This window comes from Aptenodytes patagonicus, chromosome 12, assembly GCF_965638725.1.
Source record: "Aptenodytes patagonicus chromosome 12, bAptPat1.pri.cur, whole genome shotgun sequence".
In the NCBI taxonomy this organism is placed as follows: domain Eukaryota; kingdom Metazoa; phylum Chordata; class Aves; order Sphenisciformes; family Spheniscidae; genus Aptenodytes; species Aptenodytes patagonicus.
The window spans coordinates 8460047-8475965 of record NC_134960.1 but is presented as its reverse complement, the minus strand read 5'-3'; the positions used below and the strand labels follow the sequence as shown (position 1 = coordinate 8475965).

Here is a 15919-nt window from a genome sequence, read left to right as displayed (position 1 = left end):
GATAAACCCCTAGGGCTGCTCTCCAAGGAGCCCGTCTAGCACACTGCAGGACTGAGGCTGCCTGTCCTGGTCAGCTCCCTTCCCAGTGCTCCCAAGGTTAAAAATCAAACATGAAGGACCCAGGCAAAGAGACCAGGCTGGGATTTTGCTCAAGCAAAGTCCCAACACAGAAAGCCAAAGCCAGCAAACCAGCCTCACCGATTCCTCCCACCACACACACCACTTTCCCACCTGCTTCCCCCCAAGGCACCCCGATGCCAGGTATCCTGACGCAGGCCAGGTGCTGCAGAGGACGATGCTCTGCAGCAGCTCTCCACCACCCGACCGTCCCCCTGCCCAGCAGTGGGCACTCCCCACGTGGGAGCCAGGCAGCTCTGCCCCTGCCTGCACCACACTTCCCAGCCGAATCCAGCCTGGCCTGCTGGGCCGATACAAAATATCCCCCAGGCAGCCAAATGGGAAGGAGCAAGAAGTAACAATATCGCGATGCAAGCAAGGAAGACCCATGAAATTTGGGCCCTGTGGTCTCACATTTCCTTCCCCTTCCCACGTGCAGACACACTTTGTTTCTCAGCATGGGCCCAAAACCAGAAAGACTTGGTGTCTAAAGAGAAGGATTATAACCACCACAGGGAACAGGTGACCTCTTCATTGTAGCACTGGTCTCTGCCAAGCCAGGTACTTCCCAAGCCCTTTACCATCCGCCTCAGTTCTGTACATTATCCATACAGCCTATAACACCTCAGCAGAAAACACGGTTCACTAATCTCCCTGTTATCAGCAAAGGGGAGCGGAGGAAGGAGTGAACAGGAGGAGGTCAAGGGTGCGTGTTGCAGCGGGCGGGATGTCGGACGGGTGCAGAGCATCCTTTTCAGGACTGTCACACGAGGGTGCAGACACGGTACAGAGGTGCTTGCTCTGAACACCAATACCCAGAGCTGCTGCACAAAAAGCCCAGGAGACATAACTAAATTGAGGACAGTCATCCTTATTTTAGGTGGTGCTGCGGGGTGGATACAGAATCCCAATTTTTGTCTGATGGTATTTTTATATGCAGGAGGAGACCGTATGCTAAAATGGGGCATTTAAAGAGAAAAGCTGATGCATACACACACACACACACCCCCTCCCCAGTGGCTATCTGGCCACCACTGCTATTCAGGTATCTGGGACAGGTCCAGAAAGGCTACCCCATTTATGAGCCCACATCTTCCCTCTGCTGCTCCCCCCGCTCACTGCAGAAGCACGCTGCCAACTGGGCTCCTCCACCAGCCACGCTTCAGTGCTGAACCCAAATGCCCTCACAGGAAGCCTGCCTTCTCCCTGCTCAGGAGCTACGGCTGGGAAGGGACCTCCACCACCCACTGCCTGTCCCCAGCCCCCCTGCCAGCAGCACCCCTTTTCCACCAGACACTGCTTCTTCCTGGCAGGCAGTGGCTAAAGACCAGCTCATTAGCCCTGACACAAGAGAAACGCTGACTCGTTATTACAGGAACCCGCAGCTGTAACTGCCGAGAGGGGTAGGACGGCCACAGACAGACTGCCAGCAAGAACCAGCTCCCTGCACCCCACTGGCCCCCCCACCTGCAACTACCCTTCTACTCTCCAAACTGGGGGAAAAGAAGACCTCAGTGCGCTTTCTGCTGACTGGTACCACCGCACCAGTGTGCTGAGCAAGGGCTGCTCCTCTACACACACAGGTACAAGCATACATGGTAGTATGCTCCTTGGCTGCTCCCAGCAGGACACTGGGTTCATCCACACTGCCACTGCTGTGGGAAGACACCAGCTGATTTGTTCTGGCTTTCGACCCATGAAGTTGTAACTAAATCATCCTCCACGTTTTGCAGACAAGAGACTCGGACAACAGCAAAAAAAAAAATGACCTCTCCAAGGTCACGTGGGGACTCGGCAGCAGAGACATGACCAGAATTCGGTTCGATGGCTGAAAAGCTGCAGGGCTGTGCTGGCTGCCCAGAGAGGGACAGGGAAGGCAAATGCTGGCGGACAGCAGGATCACTGGGGATCTCTCCTCCTAATCTGACCTGCCGCCTGGCGGGGACGATTCAGTTCTGCTCCTCTGGCTATGACGGCAATCCTCCCAGTGCAAACAGCACAGGCAGGGAAAAGGTCCAAATTACATAGTCCAGTGTCTGCTGCAAAGAGACCAGTGCTGCTTGAACCCCTTCTCCGTCCCCAGGCAACATTTCAGCTCAAATCTCTATCACCTGGCTCCCCCTCAGAGGCCAAGGCAGTGCCTGCACAGGTTCCCAAGACAGTTACACACCTCTTCAAAGCAACACTCAGCGGAGAAGGGGGCGAGATCTGCTAGGAAAAAGTAGCAAAGCAAGAAACCCCAAACCCAAAGATTAGCATGGCCAATCAAGTCCCTCCTGAGATCTTGCTTGCTTCCTGCTCCCCTCCTTCGCTACCTGCCAAGCAGGCTTGGGGAGGGTCCAGCTCTCAGCCACCCAGATCTTCCCAACTCTCCCCAGCTGCCAGGTCCAGGCAAACACCTCCCATGCCTCTTAACAACACTTGGCTACTGTAATAAGAAGTATCTTTACCCCCTCAAAGAGAAGCTGAAGCTTGAGACAGATGAATCAACCCTAACCTGATGTTGGTTAGGTCTTAAGACACAACTAAGGTCTGTGCAAGAAAAAGATAAAAAGCTACAGAAGCATTTATCAGCTCCCAAATCCATTTCTCTGCAAGGGTATCCAGACCACCAGACCCCGGTAAGTGGTTTTCTGCTCTCCATCCAGAGAAGAGGCTTGGTTCCTTCCCAGACACCCCCATCACCTACACTGGCTGAAGAGCTGCACCCAGTGTGAGCTCTGACATTGATTTCCCACAAACCACATGGAAACAAACGCTTGAAATAAGATTTCAGTGTATAAATGACTGTGGTTTTGGCGAAGCTTAGCTGGGTGCCCCTGCTAACTTCATGTACTTGAAAAGGGATGAAGACTTCCAGCGTCACCGAGTTGCAAGAGGAACACCCCTGGAAAAAAATCACCTACTCCAAAATCAGAGCATTATCTGTCTGAGACAGCTCCCTAGCTTTAACTTCACACTACACACTAAACTAAATTAGTACCTTAATGCTGACGTTCAGTCTCTTCCGGACAGAAGGGGAGCAGAGCTGACCAAGCACAAGGCTGGACTCTGGCTGAACACAGGGTCACCAGTGGGACCGGCACTGTGCCCAGCAAGAGCACCTTTCAGAGATCCGTTTGGAGGAGGGTCCAGGTCTCTTCTCCAAGCACCAGAGATGCCAATGGGATTCTGGGGAATGCATCTGGTCAGCCTGACCAGAAAAAATGAGAGCTCTCCAAACAGACAGTCCTGCGAATCCAACACTCACATATGCGCAGGCACGCAAGGAATAACTGTAAGGTCACGGCTGTTTTTTCTCCCATCCACTTATCAGTGCTTGCACTGGAGAGAACAAACACTGGGTGTTCTCTCCCATTAACCCCTTCTCCCCCATCTCCAAAACGGAGAAGCAGCAAAGCGCTGCTGCTCCAAGCATGAGTCCTAACACTCCTATTCATGTACCCGACAAAAAGCTGCAGAGAAAGTACAAGGCACCTTAGAGGTGCTTGATTACTGTTCCCGTGAAGCAGCTGGTGACCCAGCTCTCTGCCTCACATCCTTTAATCACCAGTAAGCCTGAAGTGACACTGCTAGAAGTCTCCAGCCTTCCAAGAGACCAACCCTACGTGAGTCTGGGCCCAATGATCACAGTCACCCTCCCCAAATTGTTCTTTAAGCTACTGGATATTGAACAGGCAGTAAAGTTTCAGGCATGATCAAGCAAAATTAACATGTCTCAGAGACTCTTGTTGAAATACAGAAACAATTTTGGTGCAGCCCAGAAGCCAACTGGATCCCATGCTGTGGAAACCGATATAGGATGGTGTTTCCCTTGGACAGGGTTATCGAACACTGCACTGCAACATGCTTTTCTGCATGCACATCAAGGGCAGGCAGTCTCAGACACCACAGCGAAGCTTTGCTTAAGGACAGCTCAATAAGCAGTGGGCAACACAGATCCTCTCCCTACAGAGGAGAATCCGTTACTGTAGCCAGAAATCCAGCCTCTCCATGAAGGAGGATCCCCCTACCTCCTCAAAAGCACCAGAATCATGGGTATGCCCTGTAACATCAGGCATGGATGCCATAAATCCCTGTGAAAACCCCAGGAACTGAAAATTGCAAGGCTCTCTCTACCTTAGGGCTACGGGCAGAGGGCTGAGCAGGGGGTCTGTAGGATACACAAGGCAGCACAGTGAAGACAACATAATTAAATCTATTAACAGAATTAGAAATCATCAGACTCACAGTCTGAGACGTTCCCCCCCTCCGGTCCAGGCTATCTGGTTGGTTTTAATCAAACACACAGCTTTTCCAATCACCCTCCAAACTCCATCCCTTCCTGCTTCCACTTCTCTGCTGTTAATTAGATCAACTCAGATTTCAGCTCTAACTGAAGTTAAGAGGGTTGTCTGCCTGTAATCTGCCACGTCTCTTCCGAATCATCTTCACAGTTGTACTTACAGGTTTAATTTTACATTTTAAAAACATGGGTCACTTACAGCAAATTCCTCCCTGCACAGCATACAAATGTCACATGTCGTTCTCCGATTAAAAAAAAGGGGAGCTAGAAGAGTTCACCTGAGACTGGGAAGCCAAAAGAAATCAGTCCCCTTTTTGTTTAGCTCAGTGCAAGACCCTCTGCAGTGGAAGAGGATTTCTGAGCACTCAGAAGATGCGTTAGATCATATTAGGTATTCCCCTGAGCTCTCAAGGTTTAGCTGGGAGTTGGGAAGTGAAATTTAGTATGATTACAGCCAGCAAAGTCTCATGCTTTGTCATCTGAGCACACAGTGGAGACACCTCTGTGATTCGCTTTTCTGTCTTGTTGGGTGGGATCTCATTCACAAACATCCTATCACTTCTGTTTCAGTCACAGTAAAACACCCCAACAACGTTTTTGGGATGCATTTCTCCACATTTCAATACCTGCTGCTACAGTCACATAACTTCTCAGCATCATGCATACTGGTGTCACTCTTTACACTTAATTCTTTGTTCTGTTTTTCCCTTTACTTGCCCCCCTTGCTCAGCCTTGTAGCTGACTTGCCAATGTGAGCCTGTCTGGAGGTACACAGGTAGGGCGAAGTGCTTCAGTCACTCCTTTAAATCTCTCTTTTTGTGCTAGATGAGGCCAAAAGCATTGCTATTTGTTATTATGGTCAAGTCTTTATTTTCAGTAGGCTTGTTCCATGAGGTTGGGAGAGCTGACATAAACGGACATTGCTCCTGATCTGTGCTGACTTTGTGACTATTTGGAAGGGCTACAGTAAAGGTATAAAGTTATCGTAGTGAGAATCCTAAGCGTCTTGCAGGAATAAACTCAGTGCTTCTTCTGCAACATTTAATACGAAAAATGGAAGATCTGACCTTGGAGAATCTGAGGAAATTAATTTCCTGTAGTTCAAAGTGAACATTGGCTTATTAAACATTTGAGTACTGCTTACTAACCATAAGTTCTCACTATTTCATTCCATCACTAGCTTCACCATCTGTAAGTGCACAAACCAGATAGTTTGGTAACTAACATTTGGTAAATTAATAATCACTCATTTGCACCACTGACCAGAAGCTTTCAAAAGCACAGTTATAAAGAAAAAAAAAAGCAGAGTGAATTTAGTGTGAAGGCTGAATATATATTATAAATAATCTGCTTAGAGACAGTGCTAAGTATTCAGCAACATACCCACCTTCTGACAGCACCTCTGAGTTACCAGGCAGGTAAGACACCAATCTCCCCACACACCTTTTCTCTTACTTTCCCATCAACAGAACTCTACCCTTTCCTCATTTTTGTGGCTTTTCCAATTTCATACTTGTTTCCCCACATATTTAGTCAGGAAAAACTCACCTCTTTTCTCAGTATTTCAGAGTTCTTAAAACCTAACTTATCTAGCCCTGAAAACCCTCTGTTCCCTCCACACATGCATCCGGCAGGCGACTCAAAAAAGTCAAATGACCATGAGGAAAGGAGGAGAGATAAGCAGCCCCCTGCGCCCTCCCTCTTGCTGGCGGATCCCTTCCAGCGCGCAGCCATGCCCTGCAGACTGCAGAGTCACTCTGCAGGAGCGCAGCACATGCTGCCGTTCAGCTGGAAAAACGTGCTCAGCAGTGTGCTCGGGATGGACTCTGCTTCCTCCCACCACCCCCCGAGCCTCTGGGGCTGCACCCCCATACCTGGGCAGGGAACAGCACCGGGCTCCCACATGTGCGCCGCCCCCCCAGGCTTACACAGCCCCTCCGGCTGCACCAGTGCCCGGTGGGAAGGACACGCAGCACATTTCCGCCCCCCCCGCCCAGCTGCCCGGCTTTCCAATCACGGTTTAACTCCAGCTCGTGTGTCAAGGACACGTGAGGTTCAGAAGCCCCATCCGAGCCCCCGTTTCTCCCCAGTGCCCCCCTGGCTATCAGTCTCACCATCCGTCACCAAGGGATCTCTGCAGACCCTGCCAGAGCCCAAACAAGTAACACTGCAGAGCACCAGAGATGCTTCTCCTCCACCACCTTCCTCGTGAGGCAGGGATGCCTCTCCTGGGCACCTAAGACACCAGGGCCACTTTGGGGAACAAGTCAGGAATGAAGAGAAGCACCTGCAGGCATGTGGCCAGGTCATGGGCCAGCTCTGCCTGCTAAAGCAGCAGGTTGCAGACCTGTTTCCAGCCACTTCAAGGCGTGCCCGGCAGGAAGCAAACGTGCTTCCCCAGGAGCGCAGGTCGGGGCAAGCTGCACCCACCAGCACGTTGTGCATGCCATGCACACTCCGGGGGGAACCAGAGTGCAATTTTCTAGATCAAGCAAAGAAAGGGTGCCTGTGTCACCTGAGTGCCACCAGAACCAGACTGAGCGGCACTGACAGACCTCATTCACACCAACAGCCACCTCCATTGGCCATTTCTAAAGCAAACAGAGGCTTCCACCTGACCCATCATGACAGAGCATCCAACCCAGCCAGGGCCACCATGGTCACCTCCCACACACCGTCAGCCCCAAGCTATCCGCAGCAGAGATCTCTACCAACCTTTCCGACTTGTAACCATGTAAAGGAACAGGATGACTCAAAACAAAAAAAAAAAAAAAACCAAAAATAAAGTCACAACCACCGCAGAGTACTGAAGCCAGCTGCCTGCTGCGTGTTCCCATAGAGCACTGCAACACATGGAAGTGTCGAGGCAAGCTGCTGCTCGAGTCAGCTTTGCTCCGGCAGGACACTGAAGGTAAACCACTGATAATGCAGGTATTAGGTCAGCCAGTTCACAGCCCTTCCTCCCTCTCCTTGCATGTCACAGCAGAATATCCCCCAGCACACGTAGCCTTAATGCTGCAGGAAGGGCTCTTGATCCTAGCAAAATCCATGGCGAGTGTCACACTGAAGCTGGACCGGACGACTTGCTAAGGATGGCTCCGGCAGCTCAACTAGCACCAGCAGCCCAGTGCAATACTGAAACCAGTGGAGCTACAACACACCACGTGCCAATTTGCTCAGAAAAGGCAATCCACCCAGGCCTGCCCACAAGAAGCCCCCCAAACTGTAGCACAAACACATACTCTGATAGAGGAAAGTTCAGTTAGGAGGATCTTCTGGGAACCTGCAATTACAGGATGAGCTTCTGCTTAGAAACATGTTGACACTTGACCTGACCACCATTGCCACAACCCTTCCCAAAAAAAAGTGTATCTTGCACAATATTAGAATTGCCATCAGCAAACCTATTTTCACCAAATGCCTCATGCTAGTTTTTACTCCACGGCTGCGGGACCTTGACGTGCACACCCACTTCTCCTTTCAGCCAAGCAATCCAGACCAACCCTGACCCGGGACTCTCCCCACAAAGAAGTCTGGTAATTGATTTATTCAAGGCCAAATTCAGTTCCCATTTGTTCTGGTCACCAGTTATTGTTGCCTAAATACACAAGTAGCTGCTTTAAGTTCTCACAGCACTGCATTAACTTCTTTGAAGCCTTTCTTTTACCTCTCCTCTGACCTGCTCAAGCCATGCAGCTGTACCATCTACTACTTGATGTTCAGATTAGCCCGTTATTTCAATGCAAAGAGAAAAGTCTCCCAACTCTACTCAGAGATCACTAACAAGAACCTGCAGAATGAGTTTGGAACTGAAGCCTGGTCTTAAGTGAAGAAAGGGACAAATGCAGAGCTGGCCATGCCAGAGACCACACGTCCACACAGAGTACCCAGAGATTTACCCAACCCCAGGAGACGACTTCTTGCCCATACAAATCTCCACCTAGATGGCATTACCACCATGAAAGAGCCCAGCGGGTATAGCCAAGGTTGCACCACCTCTTTCCCTGAGCTCCCTGTGTGCACAGCAAGCCAAGGAGGGATTTGACAGAGCCAGCAGCACCGAGACTTAAGCCCTTGGTATGAAGTCAGCAAAGGTTCCAATGCCAAAACGACCAGAGGATAAATTAACATTTTAAAGACCATAATGTAAATGCATATCGTGGTTGGGAATGAACAAAGCTCACCACTCCCAACTGGACTTACAGTAAGAGCAGAGCAAAAAGCCTTCCCAGCTCTCCTATCGGTTATCTGCCAGATCTACAGCAATGCCACTGTAACTCCATTTACCTGGTTACCGAGGTGGGAGCAGAGCTCATCTGAGAGGTGTACCACCATAAAGGACACCACAGTCCTCTGGCAGTATTCAAGTGTATTTAAGTTTTCATCAGGATGATTTTTTTTTTTTTTTTTTTAATACCCTTGCTGTTTGCAGCCATGGTAACTGTAAGGATTAAAACATCCAACCTGGTCAAGACAGCACAGCTTTCTACTAAAATGCCCATTCCTTATTTAGCCAAACAAGCACTACCACTGAAGTGGTGCCTGAGATTCATTACAAAGTAGTTTCAAATATGCAAAGAGCAACCTAACTCTATCCAAGTCAGCATTTGGCGTTCCCCTGAGGATAATTTCACACTATTCGAGCACAGCAAAAGCATCAGGTGTCATAATTTGGAAGGGAGAGCAGAGCACTGCAGCCCCAGTGCCCCCACTCCCAGCCCTGCTTTTTGCACTTGATTTGTCTTCACATGCGACCCAAGTCCATCCTTCCGCTGTCCAATGCGGTGATCCCAGATGCAATCCCGATGCAAACCCCCATGGCACCACAGGCAATAAACAGCTTAAAAGAAGAGTTGTGAGGGTAAGGACGTGGTGGGTGAGAATCCTCCAGCAACGCCTCAGACCTGGCAATCTGGAACCGGAGGTCACAGCAGAAGCAAGCGCCAAAGCCCAGCAACCAGGGCCAGTGAGTCAGCTCTCAGGAGCTGCACCACATTCCCCAGCCTTCCCGAAACAAACAGTGCAGAACAGGGCAAAGGTCCAGCACAAAGCTGAAGGGTAAAGGTATGCAGGGGAGGGAAAACACTAACCTTCACATTTTTTTGGAGCAGCGAGTTCCAGTTACCTTCGTCCTCCCCAACAAGATGGGAAGAGTTACTCAAACGTGAGTTGTGGGATCAGAACAAAACAGTATTTCAGAGAGGAAACTTGGGGCGGTGAGGGGGAGGACTCCTGCTGCGATAGCAGCTCTGTTGCAACAGTCAGCCAGGAGAGCTCCACAATTACGTGCCACGACAGAGCAAGAATTGCCCAACACTTTGGAAATAGGTGTGTGCAGCGCTACAGAGCTGGATACCCAAGCAGGCAGATGTGCGCGTCTACTCTGAACGCAAAGAAATACCAAAGGTAAAATAAGTTTCCCATACATCTTATCTCCTGTACTGGAGACTGGTCTCAAGGAAAGCCCTATGGGGAGTTAGTCAGCGAGGGGTGAGAAGCTAATGAATCTTCCCCTGCCTTCTCCTCGGTACCGGTAGCCAACCCAACCTCTGCTCTGACATAAAGCAACACACGCTCTCTCTGAACAATAGTCAGCTAACCTCTGGTGCTTGCTGCTGGCAACTAAGGTGTGCCTTCTGGAAAGTACTGCTTATCCGCCCAGCACATTTGCCAAACAGCAAGCAAGAAACTCTACTCAAGAAATTAAAACACCTCCTGCATCGCCACTAGGAAATATGCCGCTTTTTCCTGGCTGAGCGTTTGCAACCAGAATGAAAACCAGCATAAAAGTTAGTGTGGGCAAAGCTCGGCAATTGCAGTGCCAGTCATTAAAACCTGTGTGTTCTCACTTCCATGATGTAAATGGCTTTTAAAAAAAAAAAAAAAAATCAGGAAGTGCCAAGTGCCTTGATGCAACATTTCTTGAAATAAATCCAGCAGGTTTTCAAAACAGGGTGCTGTTAACACCTGTCTGCACCAATGCTTGCATCAGCACCAGCCCTGGTGCAGGGCACAGCAGAGGAGCACAACACGTTCTGGAAGGTCTACCTGTCTTAACTGCAAGCCACACTTCTCCTCTATAGAAGAATTTGAGAAAATACCTTGAATTTGGTTTATAGCCAAAAGTGCAAAGCTGTTTTTGCCAGAAAATGTTTCCTTCACTACTGCAGACACACACATACTACCATCATGCCTTTGCCAGTCAGGCTGCTGGCTGCATTTATTTACATGATAAGAAGAGAACATATAATAACGAGGGGACAGTCACAGAGACCTCGCTACTAGATCATTAGAGAGTAAAAATGAGGCATCACTACCAGCTCTGCCAGCGTCCCTCACAAGCAGTAAGCAGTGTCAAATACAAGCCTTGCCACATAGAATAGGACCGTGCATTATCTCAGGACTCAAAAGGATCCCCGTCTGCTCTCTTGTACCCTGACTCTGAAACGCACATGAATAGAAGTGTAGCACGCATCTTGCCAAGGCACCAGGGAAAATTTTCTGGTGTGCCACTCCAGCTGAGCCTCAGCCTCCGCTTACAGCATCAGCAGTATCGCTGTTGTCTAACTCAATCTAATGGTTGCTCCACTGACTACCACGCCATTGTGCTTTTGGCAGGAGGGGTTAAGAAGAAAGGAGAGGCTTTGCTTCAATAGTCCTCCTTCCTGAAAAAGCAGAAACATTTACTCAAACATCCTACTACAGACCTCACTGCCGACCTTGAGCATAAAAATGCTGCAGCAGGTAGGCAAGACACCAATTTCTGAAGATAAACCCTAATCCGTCAAAAAAGGACACTGTTCTTCAGTCCCTACATTAGCCCCCCAATGCATTCAACTTACCCAGCTGCAGCGAGTCAAACAGTTCAAAACAAGCAGAGGTGGATTTGTTAAGCTCTTCCCTATCCATATTCCGACACAGACAGCAGAAACTCACAAAGATCTTGAAGGTGGCTCTGTTTTCTCTGGGCCAGAGCTCAATGCCTTTACTTTTATAAGAACTAATTCCAACACAGACCATTAGAGAATGGGTGAACACCTAAGGAGCAGGTCTTGCCCATTAAATCTGCTCTAGGGCCTGTAATTAATATAATCATTATAAAAAAATTAGGGCTTTCAAAGCCTGTAAAACAAGTCATAGAAGGATCCCTTTATCTTTACAGAGCTGTCCTCGCTGGGGTCCTCGGTCTCCTCACTACCTCTGGCAGGATCAAGGCTGGAAACATTTAGTATCTCCAGCACACAAGCACTGCTCTGGGAACACTGCTCAGTCAGGAGCCACGGTTTTCTAAGGTCTTCTGAAAAACCAAAAACATCCAGTGGTGACTTTCCAGAGTTTAAAAGCTCTCAATCCACTTCAGGTGTATAAAGGAGTCACTTTCCTTAGGCCATCTCCTGGAGGTCACTGCAACATGACAACTCACCTCATCAGCATCATCTTTCACACAAACTCACGCTCCAGATCTTTTTTGTAAGGATCTGCCAGAAGAAATCCTCCACCCAAAGCAGTGAAGACACGACAGGAGCCTGCAAACTCTACGAGAAGGTACTTGGCCGAAGGGCCGCCAGGCAAGGTCAGCTGCCAGCCTGCCTCTCATGGGAGTTCACCAGCTGTGTTTGTTTTACACGTTTTCTCTTCTGCTAATGAACAGGCAGCAAAAGAAACAATGCCCCAAGAGAGGAGAGCCAAGCGGCAGCATCTGGGGCACTGCAGGAACCAGTTGCTGCTGCCAAGCATCCCAAAACGCACCACTAACCAATTCCATTATTTAAACACCTTCGGGAATACCGGGACAATTGTGCCAGGCCCAAGAAAATTCTGAGCGTTGCAGCATTACTTCCTTACCCTATCATAGGGTGGACACGCTACTGACACACTCACTCCCTCAAAGAAAATCACAAGAGTTGCAAGGGCCCCCTCCTTGTGTTGGGCAGACTGCCTCATGCCTGCTCACTTTGACGAGTCACCCACCTTTCTGACGGGCCTGGTAACGAATCTGGACACACCTTGAAGGACGCGTCTTTCTGGACGTCTAAACGTGAGCCTCAAACAGGAATGTTCAACCCTGCAGTTTTGCATCTTTTGGTTTATTTCTAGAGACTGTTACCTGAGAAGGCGGCGTGATGGAGTGCGACTTTCATGCAAAGGAGCAATGGGACCAGTTTTATGTCATACCGCAAGAGGCAAATGCAGACAGCAACGCTGTCCTGGATTTCGTTAAGCTTTGCTTATGTTGGTGTGTGCAATGACAAACCACCAAACAACCTGAACACGGACTTTTACTTTGCACAATTAACTTCTCCTCTATGCTCCCCATTAAGATGACAGCATTCCAGGTGGAAATTGCAGAGCTGTCCATCTTCCAATGATCAATACCTCTGATGAATCATCACGCTAGGCAGTAACAGTTCTTGCAAAACACTAGCACATACAGTAATAGGCAATCTGATGTCGTATCTGGCAGCATGATTTTAGAGTTAACAGAGGCAGGCTGAAAAAATTAAGAGTCTTTCCCAAACAAGACGCTTAGTGAAAACTTCTGTGTTTTCCTCTTAGTACCAATTCACTTGAAGCAGGTATGAGCGATGCCCTCCTGGTAAAAGCAGCACCTATCCCAACTTCCGAGGAAATGGTGTTCTGTAATTTCAGCCTTTGCTGACGACAGCAGCGGGTTACAAACGCGATTTGGACAGTGTCACCCCGTCGCTACCGCTGGACGCTGCCCCTCTGCTTCCCCACGCGACTCCCTTTTGGGGACATCCCCCCCCCCCCAGCCGTGCACGCTTCGCTGCTGGCAACCTCTATGCACGGCTGCAAGCGTGCAGGGCAAAGCCGCGCTCGGCCGCCGCCGCAGCCCCCCGGCAGCCGCCATGAGTCGGCAGAGAAAGGCGGCGCGGCCTGCGCGCCGGGGGAGCCGCCGCCGCACACGTGGGCAGCGCCAGGCCGCGGGCCGGTGAAGGCCCGGGGGGCGGTGGCGGGGAGCGGCGGTGGCCGGGCCGCGCTCCCGGGGGAAGCCGCACGCTGGCGGCGCCCGGGGAAACGACCACGTTGCCTGCGCTGCGGCGGAATGCTGGGAGCGGGGGGGGGGGGGGGGCGCTCGCAGCGGGGCGGGCGCCGCGTGCCCGCTGCCAGGGCCCGGCCGCCGAGCGCCCTCGGCCGCCGAGCGCCGCGGCCGAGCTCCTTCGGCTGCCTCGCGCCCGGGCCCGCCGCGCCGCCGCCGGGCCCCCAGCGTCCCCCGCCTCCCCCCCACGCCGCCGCCTCATGGCCGCTACCCGGGCCGGGCCGGGCCGCGCTCCCCTCCCCCGCACACGCGCTCCCCGCCTCATGGCCACGGACGGCGCCGCCGCTTCCTACTTCCAGCGGCGCCCCCCCCTCACACACACACCCCCACCCCACCCCCCCACCCCGCGCCGCGCTCCCCTCACGCCGGCCTCGGCCCCGCTCCCCAGCAGGCCGCAGGCGCGGCGCCGTCCCCACGCCGTGCCGCATGGCGCGGCCGGCCGGGGCGCGGTCGGCGGCGCAACCAACCCCCCCCCCCCCCCCCCGGCCCAACCTCGCTCCAACCCCCGGCACCCACCTGGAGGCGACTGCCCGTTCACCGCCGGCGCGGCGGCGGGGGCGTTCTTCGTCCAGGGGTTCACCTTGGGCGGCGGGGCCTCGATGAACTCCCGGCGCCCCGCGCCGCCCGCCTCGCCGCCGTCCTCCGCCTCGCCGCCCGCCCGCAGCAGGCTCTCCTTCTCCTGGTTGTTGCTCTCCTCCTTCTGCTGCTTGGCGCTGGGCGGCCGCGGCGCCGCGGGGCCGCCGTCGGGGCCCATGGGCGGCTCGCCCTTCTCCCGGCCGCCGTCCTGCGGCGGCTTCAGCACCAGGGCGCGCTCCTCGGCGGGCAGCAGCGGGGCGCCGGGCAGCAGCGCCTCCACCTGCGTCGCCATCTGCGCGCCCCCGCCCCGCCGGGGAACTCCCCTCGCACGCGGCGCCCCCGAGCCCCGCCGCCGCCGCGCTGCCCGCCCCCCCCCTGCCGCCGCCGCAATATGGAGACGCGCGGGGACCACGCGACTGCCGCGGGGGCGCGCGCCGCGCCGCGCCGGCCCGCCCGCGCGCGCCGCCGGCGAGGGGAGGGGCGGGGCGGGGCGCGCCCCCGCGGGCCGGCCGGCGGCGCGCACGTGCCTGATGCAACGCCCGGCCGGGCGGGGTGTGGGGGGGGCAGCGCTTAAAGGGGCCGCGCGGGCGGGGGTGCCGGCCGCTTCCCCGTTCCTCCGCGGCGGGGGCAAGCCCCGACGCCGGGCTTCACCCCAGCCCTGCCGGCTGGGAGAGGCCCTGCACCGGCTCGGGGTTCAGCTGCCGGCTCGGGGGCTCCGGGGCTCCCGGAGCAGCTTCACGCTGCTGCAGAAACACGAGTGGGGGGGTTGGGTCGGCCGTGAGGCGCCTCCAAGCGGGTGCGAGCCGGGGAGCAACGGCTGCCGCGGGGGTGTTGCTGCACGCTTCAACCCGGAGCCGAGGGACGGGGATGCTCTCGGGTACCCACGCCCGGGGATAACGGACCGGGCAGCTGCGGGTGGTTTCGCCTCCAGTGGAAGGTGCAGGAAGGGACTCGGTGCGTGTTCTGGGGAAACAACCCTGTCCTGGGGAAACCCCCTCCTGCGTCCTGAGCCCAGCAAAACCCGCAGGCTTTCGTGTGAGGAGGCTAAAATACTGGATTGATCTCCAGCTGATGGGATGTTCCTCGCTCATCGTCATCGCTAATGTCCTCGGTATTTGTCCCATAATTCTTACGGCTGGCAAGACAGAGAGTCCAAACCCTGTGTATAAGCGCACACAAATTATACACATTTAAAAGGCAACTTGCACCACTGATATCATTTAGCACAACCTAAGTCACAGTGGCCCTCAGTCGGTGCCTTTTTTTATTCATAACAAGCCTGTCCTGGCCTTTTCTCTGCAACAACGAGCATGCCGCCCCACTTCTCCCCAGAAAGGTTCATCTGGAAGCCACGGCGTGTCCTGTAGCCCCGGTGAGACATCTGTGCAAACCCCGCGGGAGACCCGATGGCGTGACAAGGCACTGAAGATGTAGCTCCCAGCTGATGGTGCGTGGAGGAGGATGAAAAGCTGATTTCACAGCATAGCTGTTAGAAGGAAAGAAGAGGGTGAGAGACCAACATGAGCTCAGCACCCCATTCAGAAGGGCAACAGCGTCAAGGGTCTGGCGGATCCCCAGAGGGAGTCTCAGGCTATCAGGGATGCTCCACTAAGACCATCTTGGCTCCCTGCATCCCTCGGTACCCAACCTTTTAGCTCAGAGAGCACCCTCATGTGCTGCAGCCTCGGGGATCACCAGCGTGTGCCACATCCCAATTACATTTAAGAATCTGGCTGGTAAAATCCCAAAAGGAGGTTTATATAAGTTGACTATAACTCCAGAAGAGCCGGCCGCTGGCCTGGCTGCCTGGCTGAATGTCCCGAGGGGATGCTCTGATACCTGAGTTGCAGTAACACAAGCCGCGTCCTGTACTCCATATA

The 15919-nt window shown here is 53.1% G+C and overlaps 1 protein-coding gene across 4 annotated transcripts in view; it reads right to left on the bottom strand.

Moving 5' to 3' along the window:
* The window catches only part of LARP1 (La ribonucleoprotein 1, translational regulator), a 48711-nt gene extending 34380 nt beyond the window's left edge, over nucleotides 1-14331 (bottom strand). For 3 of the 4 annotated variants that reach the window (XR_012996359.1, XM_076350025.1, XM_076350026.1), the window contains exon 1: nucleotides 13980-14331. Coding sequence is in view for 2 of the 4 variants with exons in the window: in XM_076350025.1 (XP_076206140.1) it covers nucleotides 13980-14331 (352 nt within the window). In the remaining 2 variants the exon portion in view is untranslated. Of the gene's footprint in view, nucleotides 1-9492; nucleotides 9510-13979 lie in introns of those variants that run through there. The other variant, XM_076350029.1, reaches the window with a different exon arrangement.
* Nucleotides 14332-15919: the final 1588 nt, after the last annotated feature.